At 40.5% G+C, this 20,590-nt stretch overlaps 1 protein-coding gene across 11 annotated transcripts in view; it reads left to right on the top strand.

Moving 5' to 3' along the window:
• MYO3B (myosin IIIB) overlaps nt 1-20,590 on the top strand; it is a 523,821-nt gene that overhangs the window by 362,842 nt on the left and 140,389 nt on the right. For all 11 annotated transcript variants that reach the window (XM_056536145.1, XM_056536147.1, XM_056536146.1 and 8 more), the window contains 3 exons: nt 14,333-14,412; nt 17,298-17,375; nt 19,179-19,384. In XM_056536145.1, the coding sequence (XP_056392120.1) occupies nt 14,333-14,412; nt 17,298-17,375; nt 19,179-19,384 (364 nt within the window). The remainder of the gene's footprint in view (nt 1-14,332; nt 14,413-17,297; nt 17,376-19,178; nt 19,385-20,590) is intronic.

The raw sequence follows: 20,590 nt of genomic DNA on the forward strand, positions 1-20,590 counted from the left end.
AATGAGTATATATATATATATATATATATATATATATATATATATCAGTGTTTAATGTGTTTATAGCCTTTAGGGTTAAAATTGTGTGGTGGCCCAGTACAGGAGTTGCACCCCTGTACCCTTGCTGCCCTGTCAAGCAGACTCCATTCAGTGACCCCTGGGCCCCCCCCCCTCCCCCTTTACTTATGTTCCATAAATAGTACTCAGTGCCTATGTTATTCAATGTAATGTACATATATTGTTATATACCTTTAAGTAATGTTGCTATTTGTTGTAACCAAGGAAGGTACCAGTGGCCATGTGACCTACAGGGTGACCTATGGGACCCCTCCAGAGTCTCCCCTATATAAACCCTGGGAGGAGCTAGTTCAGTCTCTTGTCTCTTTTCCTGCTTAGCTGAGTTGCAGTGAGGTCAAGTCCTGAGAGAGTGTCTGGTGTCCTGAGGAGGCCCGAAGCCTACCACGCAGCCACGCATCCAAAAGTCCACTACCCCACAGGTGAATGTCAAAACCTGGTAAGCTACATACGGGGTGAAGTCTGTCTAGTCAATCTCAGTCAAGATTAATCTGTGTCAAGTCAGCGTGGCCCTGCATTAAATTGTCCAAGTCCACTACAAGTTCCGGCGAGCCCTGAGGTCTCTGAAGTCACTGGTCACCTCCTTGAGCCTGGCTAAGCTGTTAAGACTGTTACACCTGTCTAACTCAGTAAAGCTACCGTTGTTCCGTAACGTGGCATTGGAGTTATAATTTGCCCGCACCTAGCCCAGGATCCAGCGGTATGCCTTCGGGTGGTGTAGAGGTTAAACAAGGGGTTAATGCCATCTGCCCCTAGGGTAACAACATCTGCCCTCATCACACCCTCACCACAGTTGATAGCCTTTGGAGCAAGACCTGACATTTTAGGGCACACCCTTTACCGCACATACCATGCCAATATCCCAGTAGGTCACTTGACCTGTTGAGCGAAGCACTAATAGTTCTGCCGCTGAGATCAAGAGTGTAGCCAAGGAATGCATAGATATCCTAAGACCAGCAGAATTTAAAGATGTACTACGTCCAAACGTCCAAAGCATAGGGGATAAGATGTCTGGTCACAGGGGTCCCACCGCTGGGGACCCCCGCGATCTCCCTGCTGCACCAGGTGTTTGTTTAGAGCGTCGGATGCAGCGCTGGAGGCTCGTGACGTCAAGGCCGTGCCCCGCTCTTGATGTCATGGTCACGCCCCACAATGCAAGTCGTCTGTGGGAGGGGGCTTGACGGCTATCACGCCCCCTCCCATAGACTTGCATTGAGGGGGCATGGCCATGACGTCATGAGCGGGAAGTGACCTTACATGCCACCAATTCCCCATCGGTGTTGTTCCAAAAGTGTTAATCTCATTGCTCCGAACTCTCTGTTCTTCGTCCCGACACAATAATTGCTCAACCAATCACAGGCTGAGGTAGGTTACCACTGCGGCCAGGGACTGACTAGGTGGCCACTGCCTATGTGTTGGGTAGAGAACAGGAAGCTTTGAGTGGTGGCATCAGCACAGTTGGAATAGCACTGGTGGTAGATGGTGAAAGGTGGATAAATTTCATTTAGGTTTAAATGCATTACAGCTTAATAGATTTTAGTGATTTCATTCATCTTCCCCCTCAGTCTAATCTTCATCATATCATTTTTATCTTCGTATCTTTCCAGTTTGTGTCTAGATTTAATGTAGAATCCTGTAAACTCACAGCTCCGGACAGCACAAAGTGTATGAAATATTTTTGTCTGATTGTTTTTATCTCATCTGCTGGCAGTATGGTGAGAGAGTAGGCACATGTGTGGAGGTGCATTGCCAGTTTGTTTTTGCCAACCACAAGTGATGATCTTGTAGAGCTGTGGAACATTGTGTTTCATGCTTAGATTCCTTTCTTTTCTTCTACTGTCGGCCATAAAACACCCCGCCGTCTGACCATCTGCAGCTATTTGATTGTGTGGGAATTTAACCAAGCAGCAGTATGAAGAAAAGCCAGTGGGATACACAATACTTAAACACTTTATTTCTTACTACATGGATTTATTTGGCTCCATATGGATAAATGAATGTATATGGGTTATTTTTGCAATTTCCTAGCTAAAATAAATTCTGTAGATTTTCTATAAATCACTGTCAACACCGGTTCAAAGATCAGGAGAGAAAACCTCCCGTGAAAAGTATTTGTCAGCTGTTCGGATATGTCTGTTTACTACATACTGTATTTGTATTGCTCATGAAATATCAAAGCTGAACCATCTTTATATGTATCTCTGTATTGTGCTGTTATTTTATCATTCTTCCTGCAATGCATTTATAAATTGACAACTAGGTGCTACCATTTTTTACGCCAATGGGGCGTGTCCCCATCCATTATAATACTGTCCAATCAGTGCTGACCATATCTATTGGCACACACTGTGCAGGAGAAGGATGGTGTCACCAAATTGTCAGGATCAAACTATTCACAAAAGGTGAGGTTACAGCTCTGATCCTCCCCCTCCCTGCACAATGACCTTTGCACAGGTCACAGAGCATGCCTAGAAAACTGACCTTAGTATTATCCTTATTTTCAGTGTTCTCTAATGTAAAAAAAAAAAAGGATGATGGTATCTATTAAGGTTAAGCCATATACACCAATCAGCCTATACTTACCTACTTTGCTCCCTCACTGCTGCTGGTATAATGGAGCTTCGAACCCTGCTTCCGGGTTTGGGGTCAGCACATGGTATTGGCCAATCAGTTCTTGAGGTGGGACATCATTATGGCAAATCATTGGCAGAGAGGCCAATACCACATGCTGACCCCAGCGATGCACAGTGTGGGGACCAGAGGTCCATGTGATCGAAAGCAGATGGTGAAGCTAGAAAGGTAAGTATAGAGTTGTTGTTTTTTAACTAGGTGATTCCCAGAATCTAATATTGTGTAGATACCCCTCATGCTCTGACCTGTTTAGACATGAACTCCAAAAGTCCTCTGAAGATGTCCTGCTGTATCTGGCATCAATATATTAGTAGCAGAACCTCTCATTTTAGAGATTAGTTATGATGTAGAGACACCATAGGTCTGACTTGTTTCTCAGCACATCCCACAAATTCTAGATCAGAATTTTTAAGCCAAGTCAATACCTTAAACTCTTTCATATCATTTAAACCATGCCTGAACAATTAGGTTCACTTACTTTTACTTTCATCCGTACAGTTGATATTTTTGGGCAGATCCTGCTCATGAAGACAATGTAATGTTTTTGTATTAGTTTTTTGACAGTGAATATAGAGTAGTTAAAGGTTTATTCCAGCAATAAAATGTATCCGCCATCGAGGAGGAGAAAGGGGGAATTCGTCCTTGACTCTCCCCACTGAATGAAGCAGTGGGAGAGTCAAGGTCCAAACCATTTGACTAGTGTTGAGCACGAATATTGAAATGCTAATTTTTACCGCGAATATCAGCACTTAGCGATTTTGCAAATATTTAGAATATAGCGCTACATATTCATAATGACAATTACAACAATGATGTGTACTGTGTAAAAACTGTGTAGTTTAGCAGATAGTGTAGAGTAAGAGATATGAATGCGCATGGATATTTCATTATGATTTTCGCATGGAAAATAAAAGTGAATGAACATAGCAAATATGCAAATTTCACGATCAAAGGACAAATATTCGGCCATATATTCGTGAAATATCGAATTCGAATATGGCCCCTGCCGCTCATCACTAAATTTGACCTTTAATTCTCTATGGAGCCACAGGATATAGCACAGCACTAGGCTATCTCCGGTTGTTCCATAGAAAATGACTGAACTGCCTGGATGCACGTCTCGACCACTACTCCATTTAATGTAAAGAGTCTCCATTCTTGTTATTGCACTGGGTCCCAGAGGTTGTACCCCCTGTGGTAAGCCACTTATCCCCATCCTATCAATAGGGGATACGTTTTTATCATTGAAATACCCTTATTTAAGGATCCTGTGTGTGCCAAAAAAAATTAAAAATTCTTCAATTTGACATTGTGATACATTCGTGATATACAGGGTGGGCCATTTATATGGATACACCTTAATAAAATGGGAATGGTTGGTGATATTAACTTCCTGTTTGTGGCACATTAGTATATGTGAGGGGGGAAACTTTTCAAGATGGGTGGTGACCATGGTGGCCATTTTGAAGTCGGCCATGTTGAATCCAACTTTTGGTTTTTCAATAGGAAGAGGGTCATGTGACACACCAAACTTATTGGGAATTTCACAAGAAAAACAATGATGTGCTTGGTTTTAACATAACTTTATTATTTCATGAGTTATTTACAAGTTTCTTACCGCTTATAAAATGTGTTCAATGTGCTGCCCATTGTGTTGGATGGTCAATGCAACCCTCTTCTCCCACTCTTCACACACTGATAGCAACACCGCAGGAGAAATTCTAGCACAGGCTTCCAGTATCCGTATACACTGCTATATACTACTATATACACCGCAGGAGAAATGCTAGCACAGGCTTCCAGTATCCGTAGTTTCAGGTGCGGCACATCTCATATCTTCACAGCATAGACAATTGCCTTCAGATGACCCCAAAGATAAAAGTCTAAGGGGGTCAGATCGGGAGACCTTGGGGGCCAATCAGCTGGCCCACGACGACCAATCCACTTTCCAGGAAACTGTTCATCTAGGAATGACCAGACCTGACACCCATAATGTGGTGGTCACCATCTTGCTGGAAAAACTCAGGGAATGTGCCAGCTTCAGTGCATAAAAAGGGAAACACATCATCATGTAGCAATTTCACATATCCAGTGGCCTTGAGGTTTCCATTGATTAAGAATGGCCCCACTATCTTTGTACCCAATATACCACACCATACCATAAATTTTTGTGTTCCAACAGTCTTTGAGGGATCTATCCAATGTGAGTTAGTGTCAGACCAATAGCAGTGGTTTTGTTTGTTAACTTCACCATTCACATAAAAGTTTGCCTCATCACTGAACAAAATCTTCCGCATAAACTGAGGGTCCTGTTCCAATTTTTGTTTTGCCCATTCTGCAGCACCTGAAAGATACGGATACTGGAAGCCTGTGCTAGCATTTCTTCTGCGGTGTTGCTATCAGTGTGTGAAGAGTGGGAGAAGAGGGTTGCATTGACAAGCCAACACAATGGGCAGCACAATGAACACATTTTATAAGTGGTAAGAAACTTGTAAATAACTCATGAAAGAATAAAGTTACGTTAAAACCAAGCACATCATTGTTTTTCATGTGAAATTCCCAATAAGTTTGATGTGTCACATGACCCTCTTACTATTGAAAAAACAAAAGTTGGATTCAAAATGGCCAACTTCAAAATGGCCACCATGGTCACCACCCATCTTGAAAAGTTTCCCCCCTTACATATACTAATGTGCCACAAACAGGAAGTTAATATCACCAACCATTCTCATTTTATTAGGGTGTATCCATGTAAATGGCCCACCCTGTATAGTGTATCAAAAGGAATAGTAAAATGTGTCTTTGTCAACATAACCAATAACATTTTGGCGCAAAATCTTGCGGTAAATAAGCAGAGTAATAGTTGATCTAAGCCTAGACCAGACAGCCTACAGATGCCCCGGTATTGACAGCCTGAGGCACTGTGATAAATCTTTTGCATTTATAATGTCTAGTATAAGAATTAGACAGTATAAGTGAATCTGGTGTAATATCTCACAAAGACTTGTAAAAATACAACGTGATTTTGCATACATTCTTGCTACTTTTAAACAGTTTGGGTCAGTTTTCTGCCCATTATATGGTTTTCTCCATTATAAAGTCATTTCAAAGAAAGAACAGATGAACAAGCGGTAGCCTGCTAATCCCCAGGAGATCCTGTTCCTCTTCTCATAGTGAAGCTACAGAATGGGTTTCGCTTCTCCACCTGCAGCCTTCATAGGCTGTAGAATCCGCCGGAGCGGGCGCTGTATATTTCCAGTGTTTTATTTTCTTAGAACTCCAGAAAGCGCTTCACTTGCAGTTCTTCACTCAGCTGCTCATTGTCATCCACAAACTCCCTACAAGTGTGGAAAATCATTAGTTGTTTTCTGTTGGGTATCAGACACAGTGAGCTGGAAAATTCGCTACTTAGACAGAAAAGCCACATATATATTCAGGAATCTGGTCACACAGTATGCTTTCCTAAAGACCTTACATATTTCGTGTTTAACTCTTTGTTTGCTTTATGTGGGAGTATGCATTGAATTCCTAGGGTCAGGCAGGTGCTGAATTATTACATTTCCGGGATTATTGGATTGATAGTAATGTCAAGGATGGCTGATGGTTAGTCCTTAAAATGTGCGTGACTGCTGCTGTATACTGCCGAGTGCCGGCACAAGAAATGCACACCAGACAGAATGTTGGTATAATATCTTCTTCTCAGCATACTGGCTAAGGAGCTGCCCCAAGGAGTTCTGTTTATTACACAAAAGTACATTGGTTTTTACATTTGACAAAAAGGGAGGTTAGTGATATTTTGATTGGTTAGTTGAGTATTGCATCTGTATATTTTAGCATATTAAATACCCATTTCTTTCTTGGCCGTAGTTCACTTGTTGCCCTCTCACTCTTCTACCGGAAAATTCCAGATATATCTCTGCCCTTCTACACAGTCTATATCTCTTTTGTCTTCCAAGTTTCAGCCCCTTATCTCACTTCTTTTGGCCCCGTTCCAAGGTCTTCATCTTCTTTGTCAGCAAGTTAGCAAGCTGAAATGTCTTATATCTATTTTTAATATATATATATATATATATATATATATATATATATATATATATTGATCAGTAATCAAAATCATAATGGCCATCCTTATCAGTAATAGGCCCGCAGGGGACATTTTGACTGTTCCTTAAAGGGGTATTCCAGGCTTTTTTTATATATCAACTGGCTCTGGAAAGTTAAACAGATTTGTAAATTACTTCTATTAAGAAATCTTAATCCTTCCAATAGTTATTAGCTTCTGAAGTTGAGTTGTTGTTTTCTGTCTAACTGCTCTCTGATGACTCACGTCCCGGGAGCTGTGCAGTTCCTATGGGGATATTCTCCCATCATGCACAGCTCCCGGGACGTGACATCATCATTGAGCAGTTAGACAGAAAACTTCAGAAGCTAATAACTATTGAAAGGATTAAGATTTTTTAATAGAAGTAATTTACAAACCTGTTTAACTTTCTGTAGCCAGTTGATATATATAAAAAAAGATTTTGCCTGGAATACCCCTTTAACCCCTTAAGGACCAAGGGTGTACAGGTACGCCCTTGGTCCTGCTCTCCTGATATAACACGGGGTTACACAGTAACCCCGTGTCATATCACGGCGGGCCCGGCGTCATAATGAAGCCGGGACCCGCCTCTAATAGCGCGCAGCGCCGATCGCGGCGCCGCGCGCTATTAACCCTTTAGCCGCGGGCTCAGAGCTGAGCCGTGCGGCTAAAAGCAAAACCGAAAGTGGCCGGCTAGCTCAGTCGGGCTGTTCGGGATAGCCGCGGCTAATCGCGGCATCCCGAACAGCTGACAGGACAGCGGGAGGGCCCCTACCTGCCTCCTCACTGTCCGATCGCCGAATGACTGCTCAGTGCCTGAGATCCAGGCATGAGCAGTCATGCGGCAGAATCGTTGATCACTGGTTTCTTATGAGAAACCAGTGATCAGCATAGGAGATCAGTGTGTGCAGTGTTATAGGTCCCTATGGGAGCTATAACACTGCAAAAAAAGTGAAAAAAAAGTGAATAAAGATCATTTAACTCCTCCCCTATTAAAAGTTTGAATCACCCCCCTTTTCCAATAAAAAAAAAACACAGTGTAAATAAAAATAAAAATAAACATATATGGTATCACCGCGTGCAGAAATGTCCGAATTATAAAAATATATCATTAATTAAACCGCTCGGTCAATGGCGTGCGCGCAAAAAAATTCCAAAGTCCAAAATAGTGCATTTTTGGTCACTTTTTATATCATTTAAAAATGAATAAAAGTCCTATCAATGCAAAAATGGTACCGTTAAAAACTTCAGATCACGGTGCAAAAAATGAGCCCTCATACCGCCCCATACACGGAAAAATAAAAAAGTTATAGGGGTCAGAAGATGACAATTTTAAACATATTAATTTTCCTGCATGTAGTTATGATTTTTTCCAGAAGTCCGACAAACCTATATAAGTAGGGTATCATTTTAATAGTATGGACCTTCAGAATAAAGATAAGGTGTAATTTTTACCGAAAAATGTACTACGTCCCCCAAAAGTTACAAAACTGCGTTTTTTTTTTTCAATTTTGTCGCACAATGATTTTTTTTCCATTTCACCGTAGATTTTTGGGCAAAATGACTGATGTCATTACAAAGTAGAATTGGTGGCGCAAAAAATAAGCCATCATATGGATTTTTAGGTGCAAAATTGAAAGAGTTATGATTTTTTTAAAGGCAAGGAGCAAAAAACGAAAATGCAAAAACGGAAAAAAACCCCGGTCCTTAAGGGGTTATGCGGCCAAAGAGCAGCACCTGCATTCTATGCGGGGCTGCATCTCCAGTCTCGGAAAGCTCTTTGTTTCCGGGAGTGAGGACGGGACTTAATGCCATGCCCCGTTGTGACGTCAAACCATGCCCCTCCATTCATGTCTATGGGAGGGGGCTTATGGCCATCATGCCCCCTCCCATAGACATGAATGGAGGAGGCATGGCATGACATCACAAGGGGGCGTGGTGTGACGTTACGTCCCCAGTCCCAGAAACAAAGAGCTTTCCGAGACATGCGGGTGCTGCACGGAGATCGCGGGGGTCCCAGAGGCGAGACCCCCGGGATAAGATGTATTTGGCCGGATTACCCCTTTAAATATTTGTGCTTATTCCTAGTTAGTTATACTCAAGGCTGACTCACATATTGTATTTTTGGCCCAGACCCCTGACAATTCAACTTTGCTATGAACTATTGTTTATAGCAGCTTAACCAGTAGAAGTTGGACTAAGAGTATTTTTCTACTTGTTAATGGAAGAGCTTAATTCAAGCTCACACTTATACAATGAAACCTACATTCCCTATCACATATAGGGGGGGAAAAACACTTTGGAAACAATGGGGGAGATTTATCAAAACCTGTGTAGAGGAAGAGTGGTGCAGTTGTCCATAGCAACCAATCAGTTTTCTTCCTGTATATGACGCAAGCACCGGAGCAGTGCTCGTATCATGCATGGCAGGTACCGACTGATGTCTGCCATTAACCCATCAGATGCCGTGAATAATACATATCGCAGCAATGTGGACATTTGAAAGGATGATCATATCGCCTGCGGCTAGCGGGAGTCCAAAGTCTGTGTAAGACATGGGGGGAAATGTGCTCTGGACAAGTAGGGATCCACTTAGTGGCAGCTTTTATAAAAACAAATAAAACATAGAAAACTAAATTTTTTTAAACAAAGTACATTAGAACGATTTTTTAATTACTATAAGGAGTGCAATAGCAAAAATTTGTTTTAATGAGAGTGCCCATTTAATTTTTACTTTTCATTTAAAGATTTTTTTAAAGATTTTTTTCCAAACTTTCCATTTATACTATGTATATTTTAAAACAATCATGAAATTTTGTAGATTTCACTCTGGCCAATAAGCTGACACTTCCTGTTCTGTAGATAAATTGTCTCTGCATTCTCCACAATATCATCACAGGCAGGATTACAATGAAAAAGACACTGGTATATATCTAAAACAGAATCGGGCTATTCACCATAAGTCAGGTTACAGAACCACTCCTCCCCCTTTCTGCACAATGTACTATGCACAGGTCACACAGCATGTCTAGAAAACCTTTCCATTATGTCAATAAGCCCCCCAAGTCTACTGTTTCCCATGTCCTTGTAGCTGCTGTAAAGCATATCTCTAAATGCTGTGAACACAGCAGGTGCTCAGGCAATACGGCTACCTCCAAAAAAAATCTAGATGACACCTAGAAAGCAGAATATAAGATCTGATTAGGCGGTAGAATTTTAGCGCCCATTTAAAATGGACCAAGCAGCCATATAAGATCTGATGAGACAGTAGAATTTTAGTGCCCATTAAAAATGGACCAAGCAGCCAACATTGAAGAAAAATAGCGGCATAGAAAAATCGAGTTTGTGTAAGGTCTGTTTGGACAAGGTGTACAGTACATCTGCATAGGTCTATTGTTTATTCATGTTCTAAATCCTTTTGAAATTTGCTAAAATGCTTCCTACTCATTATAAGAATCCTGCCACCCAAGAATTAGGACTTTGATGTCACCAATCCTGCTTCAAAGGCTTCTTCCAATGCTATTAATCAGCGGAGCCTCTGAAGATATAGCCAGAGAAAACATTTGGACATCTTGTGTTAAACTTTGCATAAACTTTAAAAATATACTTGGCTGTTTTACAGATGAATTTTGCACATCGCTACTATAAGATATGGTCAATCTTCAACAGCCATACATTGTGTAAATGTGTGGGTGAAGAAGACTATTGTAACTATGACATACAGATGTAGATGAGCCGAGTCAGCAGCAGCAGTAGAGCTGAGTTTTCCGTCTGGCACGGAAAGTGATTATATGTGTTTTTACAAAGGACAGTGGTGGCACTTACTATGATATCTGAATGCAATGAACTAACTATGTAGTTGTAAATAGTTAAAGGGGTATTCCAGGATTTTCTTTTTATTTGACTGTGCTATTGAGGCTGTAAAAATAGTGTAGTTCATAATATAGTGTCTGCACCTGTTTTTGATGGCTGCCCTCGCAACTCTTATGTAAACTTTTCTCCAATGTTTTTTTTTTTGCAGCATACAAAATGAGTGTTGCCTCAGGTTTTCCTAAGTTTCGTCGCGGCTGAGGCATTACATCACTAGTCAGGTGTTGAAAGGGAGCATGTCTATGCTTCATTGGGTAAAGTAACCATTGGGTGGGAAGGAGATTCTCCACAGGGCTGCAGGGAATTGTAGTTTTAGAACAACATACAGGTGCATGCAGGTGTACTCAGCTAAGGTGTACTGCAAAGGGTGGGGTGGCTGATGTGTGGGAGGGAGAAAGTGACCTCACACTTACAAACTTGGACTTATAGTTGGAGGGAGGGAACTCAAACAGGAAATAGCCAGTTCGCAAAAAGAAAGCAGCAGCCTAATAAAGGACTCACCACCTAGCCATTTAGTGCCAAGTCAAGCACCGATCCTTCTTAAGCATGCCCATTACTGTCTGGCAGGTAAGTAGTAAAGTCACCTTATGGTGGATAACCACTTAAAGGGAATGCACAGGGTTCTCAGAAAATTACTGATTGTTTATTTGGTGAGCGGGGGTCTGGTGTAAATGTTGTGAAACAGATTTGGACATGTGGCTGTCAGGTTTGTCCGGTTCTTGATGCCAGAAGTAGGGTTGTAGTTAGTATAGAAACATAATTAGAGATAGCTAGTTAAATTATATGTCACTGTCAGAGTCCTTGAAAAATGTGAAGAATATAGACTTAGGAATTGTTTTACTCGTAGTGCTCCTGAGTAGACTGGTTCTCTATCCCTATTGGTACATGCTGGGCTCAAACATGTCAGGTGTTACAAGCTTAACACAGTGAAGATAAGGATTTGGGGTACAGCCAATTAACCCCCTTGCACGTGCATGCAGAAGACATACACATATAGAAAAATACACTTACATAGTAATACATTTAAAGAAATAGACCTGAGACTGAGCTGGGGACCTTTGAGGCAACAGTCACCAGAGGAGTGTTCATGGTAGCAAAAGGTGATCCCGCTCCAGGACTAATCCAGGACATCAAGATTGAATGTTTTTCATGCCATTATCTACTTTAAAAACTTAGTATAATGCTATATTGACCACAGAGCTTTAGAATAGGCTGACACTTCTTGTTTATTCGAAATCACTTCTCAGCATATCTCATTTTATTATAATCTCAGACAAGATTACAATAAGTAAGACCTATATTAACACAGGCACATATCACGGTATCCACCATAGACAACAGGTGATGGTCTTCAGAACTGCAGTATTCCATTATAACAATGTGGCAAAGATTTCAATAGGTGTTAAAATTGTTCAGCAGCAATATTGGATCAGGTGGACAGGATCAATTCTCACAGTTGCTACTTACATGCTCTATACAGCCGGTTCTACCTCAACCCAAAAATGCTCTATAGTCATAATTAATAATTTCCAAACTGTGGACCTACAGACTACAACCCCCAGAATGCCTGGCAGCCAATCTGTGGGTAAGGGTTGTGCATTGGGATCAGAGCTTCGGGACAAGGGCAGGGAAGGGATGAGGGCAAGTATAGCTTTTTTATTAGTATTTACCACCAGTCTGAGTACATCTGTTTTTTTACACCTTTTTAATTTACTGCTGTGGGGATCCCATAAAAAGAAAGTGCTACAAAATTTGGACATAATTCTGTAGAAGAGAAATAATCTGTTATTTTCTGTTAAGTGTTGTATTGTTTGTTGAAGCCACATTGAAGATATACACTTAACTCAGCATTGTCTGTATAGACAGTAGAGAGGGTATGTGCGCTTCATGGCAGGTGAAATGGATGGGAGTAAAGTGAAAGAAAAAGGTTATTAAAGTCTCCACTTGATAAATGATAATGCTATTGATAATGATAATGAGGTGTTTCTGCTTATTCTGCCCTAAGCCATACAGCAAAGCTAACAAGTGAGCTGCAGAACACAGGAAGTATCAGCATATTGTGTCTCTTCTAGTAGTCAGTATACAAACTAGTATATATCAAGATGTTTAATAAATAACTAGCAAAATGTATTTAAATGTATTTCATTAATGAAACCTGACTGAAATAATATGCTGTATTGTCATGTTATGTTCTGTTTGAAAGTAGAAAGAGGCGGGAGTTTTGATTTAAAATGGCTTCTAGTTCTGGAATATTGCTTATAAATTCAGCCCCACAATGAATTGATTTGTTTCCAATTACTAAGTGCAGCATCTTAGGAAGTAATACTCAGCTATGCTGCTCCAGACAGTTTATTTGCTTGGTGTTAACTCCATTGGCACATCCACGTCTTTTCTTCTGTTTACAAATAACATAGGTTTCTCAAAATCCTGCCTGGAACTAATAATACTGAACATTGGCAGCTTTCTTTATGCATGTAGAGCACTTCAGTGATTGCTTATTTTACTATTTTTAGATCTTTTTTGTAATACTATGAGTCCACGTTGTATCTCTGAGAGCATCTGATTTCATATGCGGTAATCGATTAAAGAAAAAAAAAAAAGAAGCATTGCTTCCAGGGTAAAATACAGTGCTGGTGGAGGCACAGTACAGCAGCACATAAAATACTTACTGGTCTTTAGTAGGTATTAATTGCAACTCAGAACAGGCTCAATGCACATGACTACAGCATGACGATCAGGCCTTGTTATCTGCATAGCCATACTCAAATAGAACGTGTCATCAAAACATTACGCATTGTTTAAATCATCTTTTTATATTAACTAGAATTTATGGTGCTTTCTGTTTTTTTTTCTTTCTAATTTTGCAATTTACTCAAATAATCTTTACATTTTGCAGTTTTCATTCTGGTAACTAGGGCTAAAACTAAGCCAGGATTTCCTGCTCACAGTATAGTAATTTCTCATCACAGACAGGAGCACAGTGAAAGGTGACACCAGTATAGAGATAACACTGGATCTATCACAGCAGAGATCAGCTTACTCCCTCTCTGTAGAATGACTTCTGAAAAGGTCACAGAGAATGTCCAGTACCCTCTCCAATTCATCTGAATAGGGCAGCTTCAGTCTATTGTTGTCTATATCCATGGGTCCTGGTGTAAGGCATATCTCTGAGACTGGTTCTTTAGGTTAGCCCTAACTTCTAGTGTTATATTGTGTTTTTGCTTAAAAAAAAAATCCTCCAAGGGGTTAGTTTTTACCAGATTAAGTAACAGTAACAAACTAGTGCTTATATAATAGCCACCATACGTTTCAGCCACTAGTCCAACAAATGCCAACAATAGTAACTTTTAAAATGTCAGTCTCTGTACCCCACCACCATAATGCCAGCACCAGAATTTCCCTAAGGAAGCATGAACAGTATTTTGTTAACTTTGTCCATAATCATGTGTAAAGTGCCAAATAGGTAATGTACCTCCTGAGTAAGCACATATCATATCTAGATACAGTGTTGGCTGTGTATTGCATTAATGTAATATTAAGAAAGTTGACTTAAAAAACTAATTAACAAATTAACAAATAACTACATAAACAGAGGATACTCCACCATCTTGGCCAAATGCTAATGGTAAAGTTTATTAGCCAAAGACTAAATAATAGATATTTTTTCCTCGACAGGGAATCTGGCTCAGTCAAGAGCACGGGTGACAGCGGCTTCAAGATCTTTACCTCCTCAGCTCAATGCAGGCCGTATTAAGGTCAGTATCTGTATGGAGTAAGGAGACTGATAATAACGAATATTCCGTACAGTGCAACCTCACCAAAAGACCACATCTTTGTAAGACTTCTCTGTGAAAATGTTTCCATTCTTTTATATCCCATATTTATTGGCCCTCCACCCCTCTCAAATACTAGTTTTGTGTAGTTGTCTCAAAAAATTATAAATAATTTCTGCTTTGTGGAAACTCATGAAAACTCTTTAAGACCGCATCAGCTTTCTAGACATGGTTATTTAGAAAATACTTGTGCAGTGTCCCGATACCCTTGTCCCAGCTACCAAAGTATAAAGATGTTGTGTGGAAGTGTTAAACATTTACATAAGAGTTGAACATTTACATACTTTGTACAATATGAGTAGATCATTGGTCAAATGACACACTAGTCCCTATGCAGAAGCTTGTGGAAAAGTTGAGGGATGTGTTCAGCCACCTCTCCCCAGAAGGCTGAGTCCAAAAACCAGTTGAGTTTGGCTACGGCCAGAGAAAAATTTATATCTCTGCTCCTGCTCCTGTTTGACCAGTCAGTCATAGAAAAATGTATGCACCTAGTTATAGTGTTCCTTTAAGGTCCAATAAGTACAGTAACCAGTTTCAGCTACAGTCTGCTGCAAGCAAGACTCAACTATTGTGCCAGATGCTAGAAACATCTAACCAGAGACAAGTCGTACGTGCAGTGATCATGGCACTGTGCAGAGCTTGGAAGATCTCACCCAAAAGGATGTCTCCAGTCCATGCTGTTTGGGAATCGTTCTTCAAGTATCCTGTGTCCAGCTCCAAGAAGTGGAGTTCCAGTCAAAGTTAGAGCTATGTGGCTAAAAACATTATGAAGAATTCTTTTAGTATACATAGTTTACTATGGGGGGGTGGGGGGGTGGAGACACACCCTAGTGTAGTAGTATCAGGATCCAAGGGGTTAAAGGGGTACTCCGGTGGAAAACCTTTTTTTTTTTTTTTTTTTTTTAAATCAACCGGGGCCAGAAAGTTAAACACATTTGTAAATTACTTCTATTAAAAAAATCTTAATCCTTCCAGTACTTATTAGCTGCTGAATACTACAGAGGAAATTCTTTTCTTTTTGGAACACAGAGCTCTTTGCTGAATCACGAGCACAGTGCTCTCTGCTGACATCTCTGTCCATTTTAAGAACTGTCCAGAGGAGGAGAAAATCCCCATAGCAAACATATGCTGCTCTGGACAGTTCCTAAAATGGACAGAGGGGTCAGCAGAGAGCACTGGGCTCATGATGTCAGCAGTCAGCTCTGTGTTCCAAAAAGAAAATAATTTTCTCTGTAGTATTAAGCAGCTAATAAGTACTGAAAGGATTAAGATTTTTTAATAGAAGTAATTTACAAATCTGTTTAGCTTTCTGGCACTAGTTGATTTAAAAAAAAAAAAGTTTTCCACCGGAGTACCCCTTTAAGTAGTGTGCACCACTACTAAGGCAACTGTGTGAAAAGTCCATTAAAGACTTTCAGTTAGTAGATTTGCTATAACTGCATTTTAAAGTGACAGTGACCAACACTCCTCTCATCTACCTAAAAGCTTGTAACTTTGCAACTCTCTGCCAAAGAGTCAATCAACTTAAATCTACCAATGAGGCCACAGATGTATACACAAATGAGCTAAAATGTTTATTTTTATTAAAGATTGTAATAAAAAGACATTGCCTCACAATAAAGTGCTCAGAAAAATTGCATCATATATATATTACAGAATGAAAGACAAAGAAACCAGGGTGGGGTATAGGATACAGGTGATTAACCTGATCTAACCGACCCTGCCTAGTCTAACCCCTTGCCCTGACTGGAATAAGTGTGGACAGGGACAAGGGATATAAATGATGTACAGAACCAAGAATACCAAACATAGAAAAATAGACAATAAAATGACACAATATGTCTAAACTCTTACTCCTTATAACCTACGCGTTTCACCCTAACTTGTGATTTGGGGTTCATCAGGGCTCGGAGGAGCAGTCAACATACCTTTGTATATATTAATTAATAAACAAAACACCACATATATAATTATAAAAATGCCAAAGAGACTGAATCTGCAGACCTTTAAGTAAACATTCCATGTTGTTTGCAAGTTATTCCAGTGTTTGGATTTCTTGCCTACTGCACTTAAAGGAGAACTGTAGTGCAATATAACTTATCCCCTATCCGAAGCATAGGGGATAAGTTATATTGCACTACAGTTCTCCTTTATTTAACACCACGAGTACAACCCCAGATGCTACACCAAGTGTCAAAGACTTTATATCCAGTGCAGGACCCCCATCGACATAAGTATTACTGGGGCTCACAGTAAATTCATCAGGTTAGCCAGACCACCCTGCCACATGACATGCTCTCCACAGTGCTGCACCTCCCTAAATCTCTTCCTTCATCTCTTCACACATGCTCTTTGCAGGTAACAAGCTCAAAAAGGGACTGAATATAGAGAGTTAATATATATCTGAGTCTACCATAACCCTAAGACAATTATGTTAGTACCGCACACACAGATGGACTGTATGCAGTCCAGCCCAGTGATGATGCTGTATGCAGATATCACATTATATATATATATATATATATATATATATATATATATATATATATATATATCTTTCAGTTGTGAAGAATTTGGAATATCTTGTCATTGACTTTCCTGTATTCAGTTATTGTGACTAAATAATACAGTGCACCCATGTCATATCGAAGGTAACAAACCCCCATGCCGACCATTATGAAGGCTGCTTATTGTTCTCATCTGGTCCATATGGCTCCATAGTGGAATTACTGAGAATGAAGTATTGAAGGCTTAACACCCCTCTGTATAATAACGGCCTGAAATATTCTCTATTGTTTTTCAATTAGGTGGATACAATGGAAAAGATGAGGCATCCGGAAGAAACAACAAACATGAAAAGACAGACTGTGGCTTCTTATTTTAGGGTGGGTGGACTTTTTTGAGATCCTGAAATAATGTATGTATAATATTCATGTATGTAGAATAGCCAATGATATATTCATCAATTAAAGGGGTATTCCGGCTTTATATATCTTATCCCCTATCCAAAGGAGACGGGGACGTGGTGTGATGTCACTACGGGCGTGGCCATGATGTCACTAGGGGAATGGCCGTGACATCACGTCCCTGGGGCTGCACCAGAATGCCTGGGGCTGCACCAAGATCGCTGGGGTTCCCAGCGGCGGGACACCTATGATCATACATCTTATCCCCTATCCTTTGACAAACCATGAAAGTACAAATGTAGATACACAACTGAAATCCAGTGAATAATTCTGGAGCTTTATTCCATGTAATATATGTTAATCACCCATTTAACTATGAGACTTGACAAGTTTTAATTAGGCTGGGTTCAGGCACTGTATTTTGGTCAGTATTTGAATCCAAAATCAAGAGTGGAACCGACACAGAGAAAAACTATAATACTGGAAACATTTGCCCCTTTTCTGTGTTTGGGCCCATTCTGCAAGTGGTGGAGATACTGCACCCTCCTTAGTCACAGTGCACAAGTAGAATCCTTATCCTTTTCAAACTAGTACAAAGAACACTTGACAAAACATATTTTCACTAAGTGGAGTACCAAGTGTTCTCTGTACTGGGCCCATTCTTCATTTTGGATAAAAAATACTGACCAAATTACTATGTGTGAACCCATAGTGGTGGCACTGCAGGGAAATTGAACACTTGCTGCCATATTCGCCCACAGCTGTGATGAATGGAAGACCTCTGAGGGTCCGTGCAGCAGCTTTCAGTCTTTGTATCTTTCAGTGAGGCTCTGTTCAGCTGTCAATCAAGCTTAGTGCAGAGAAACACTTCCTGAGTTTAGTCTCCTGCCATTACAAGCAGGAGACCAAAATCTGAGATTTTGACCAGACGGAATGTGTTCTGGCCAAGATGGGAGACCCCTGGTGGCCAGAAATACAGCAGAAAAAATGAACATAAAATGTTTTTTTTTTTTTTTTTTATCAAAGCCAATTACAAAAGTTATTTATTTGGCATAAGGAATCAAATATTAAAAATCATATTTAATGACAGTGCCCATTTTCAATGGGATTTAGCAGCAGTTAGCGGCACTACCAGGCACATACTCTGCCAAATGTTTGGAGTGTTGCGACCCCTTCAGCCAGCTGATCAGTACCAGGAGTTGGACCCAAACTAATCACATATTGATGGCCTTTCCCAAGGGCCACAGCACTACGCTGTGTAAAACTATTTTATTTTTAGGGATTTTCAGTGTTATTTATAGGTACCATCAGTTTGACAATATGCGAAGGAGCTGTCCGTTTTTTTTTTTTTTTTTTTTAAAGACCCTTACCTGCCTCCCCTCTTCTTACCTTGCTGCTCTGACACTGCCCTGGTACCAGCTGACCTCTGCTTGTTTTTCGGTCTCGATACACAGAAAATGAGTGGGAATGTACACACAGCAGGTCATTAAGAATCATTGAGTTTGGCATTTCCAGTTTGTCAGAACCAGGGGGCAAGATGTGGAGGTCAGCAGGGGCACAGTAAGTGTCATAACTGCAGCAGCAGTGTTGCAAGGGAGCAGGGAGGTAAGTAAGGCTTGTTTTGTATTCTCAACAAATTTATCTCTTTAAAATAAAAACAAAATAACACCAGAAAACCCCTTTAAACAATATACAAGTCCTTTATATGATTTGTTGAAATGCACATTGAACTTATATATAATTTATAAGTTATGAAACTGCACTTTTATCTCTCTTGTATAGTATTCCCTTATGGACTTATTATCCAAAATGGTGGTTGGGCAGCCTCATTTTGTTCGCTGCATCAAACCAAATGATGACCGAGAGGCAATGAAATTCTGTCGGGAAAGGGTGCTCATGCAACTACGCTACACAGGGATCCTGGAAACTGTCAATATTCGAAGACAGGGATATTCACATCGCATTTTATTTGAGGAGTTCTTAAAAAGGTAAAATTATACTTTGAGGATATGACAACTCTTTACTGCATTTTAACCAATAATGCACTAGTTATTTTGTGGAGAGCTGGGGTTAATGGCGTGGATGTAGACTATGAGTGAAGGGACCTTGTTAAGTGATTGTGATACCAGGAGTGTTTACCTACCACACTACAAGGATGGAGCGGTTGCCGGTGCTAGATGCCGGGTAAGAAATACTGCAAATGCTGGGTTATGAAACCACTTTTGGGAAAAGAACTTTACTTCAGGAATTGAAGCAACATAATACAAATGGTACAGTTCAGTTTCAGTGTAGTATCGCTAAAGGATGCTATAGGGACCCACAGTTGCTTTCTTGACACTTCGGGACTTGTAGTCTTCCTCAACTAAAATGTGACTTGAGTGGTCTGAATTTAACGTGAACAATGACTAGACTGATTGAGTGCAATTTAAATGAAATTAGGCCTGACTTGACTTGGAAGCTCACTGACTCTTGCAACTTCACTTGTGGAATCCAATGTAAGGGCTTACCGCCAGCATGAATTTGGATGTACCTGAGTTGCCAGAGGCTTTTACTCACGTTATCCCCTTTTTTAGCTATGGGGCCCAACGGCTCTCTTGGCACTTGTCCCTAAAGCTAACTGGAACTTGACAAATGGACAACCTGGTCAGCTGGATCATGGTGAAGGGTAATGTCACTCAGGAACTGGAATCTTTGCAGCAACTGGGTCTCTCAGACTTTTCCTCATGTGGTGAGGTGCAGGTCACACAGCATAGATCTGGACTGGACCTCCAGACACTCTCCTCTCTACAACTCACTACTCACTCCTCCCCGTCTAGACAGAACTGGAGGAGAAGGGCAGGTGGCCTTGATTGGCCAAAGTACACATGTCCCTATTCATCCTCCTTCACAGTCACAGTTAACACTTTCCTAACAATGGAACACATAAGTGCATTTAACAGTAGGACACATTATAATAAATGACAAAACATATGACATGTAAACCTGAAGCTGTGGGCCAAGTAGACACAATAAAGTGACATCTACCTGACATGTGACACCACAATTCAGTCATAGAAATTCCATACCATTTCGTGCTGCCATGTTCCGTCTTCCCTCAATGCTCTATCTGACATGTAAGCCTGATAAGACTAAGTGACCTTAACATATTAGATAAAAGTACTCCTGACAGATTTGCGCAGCTGTTGAATCAAATA

The sequence above is a fragment of the Hyla sarda genome, chromosome 8 (assembly GCF_029499605.1).
Source record: "Hyla sarda isolate aHylSar1 chromosome 8, aHylSar1.hap1, whole genome shotgun sequence".
NCBI classification, from domain to species: Eukaryota; Metazoa; Chordata; class Amphibia; order Anura; family Hylidae; genus Hyla; species Hyla sarda.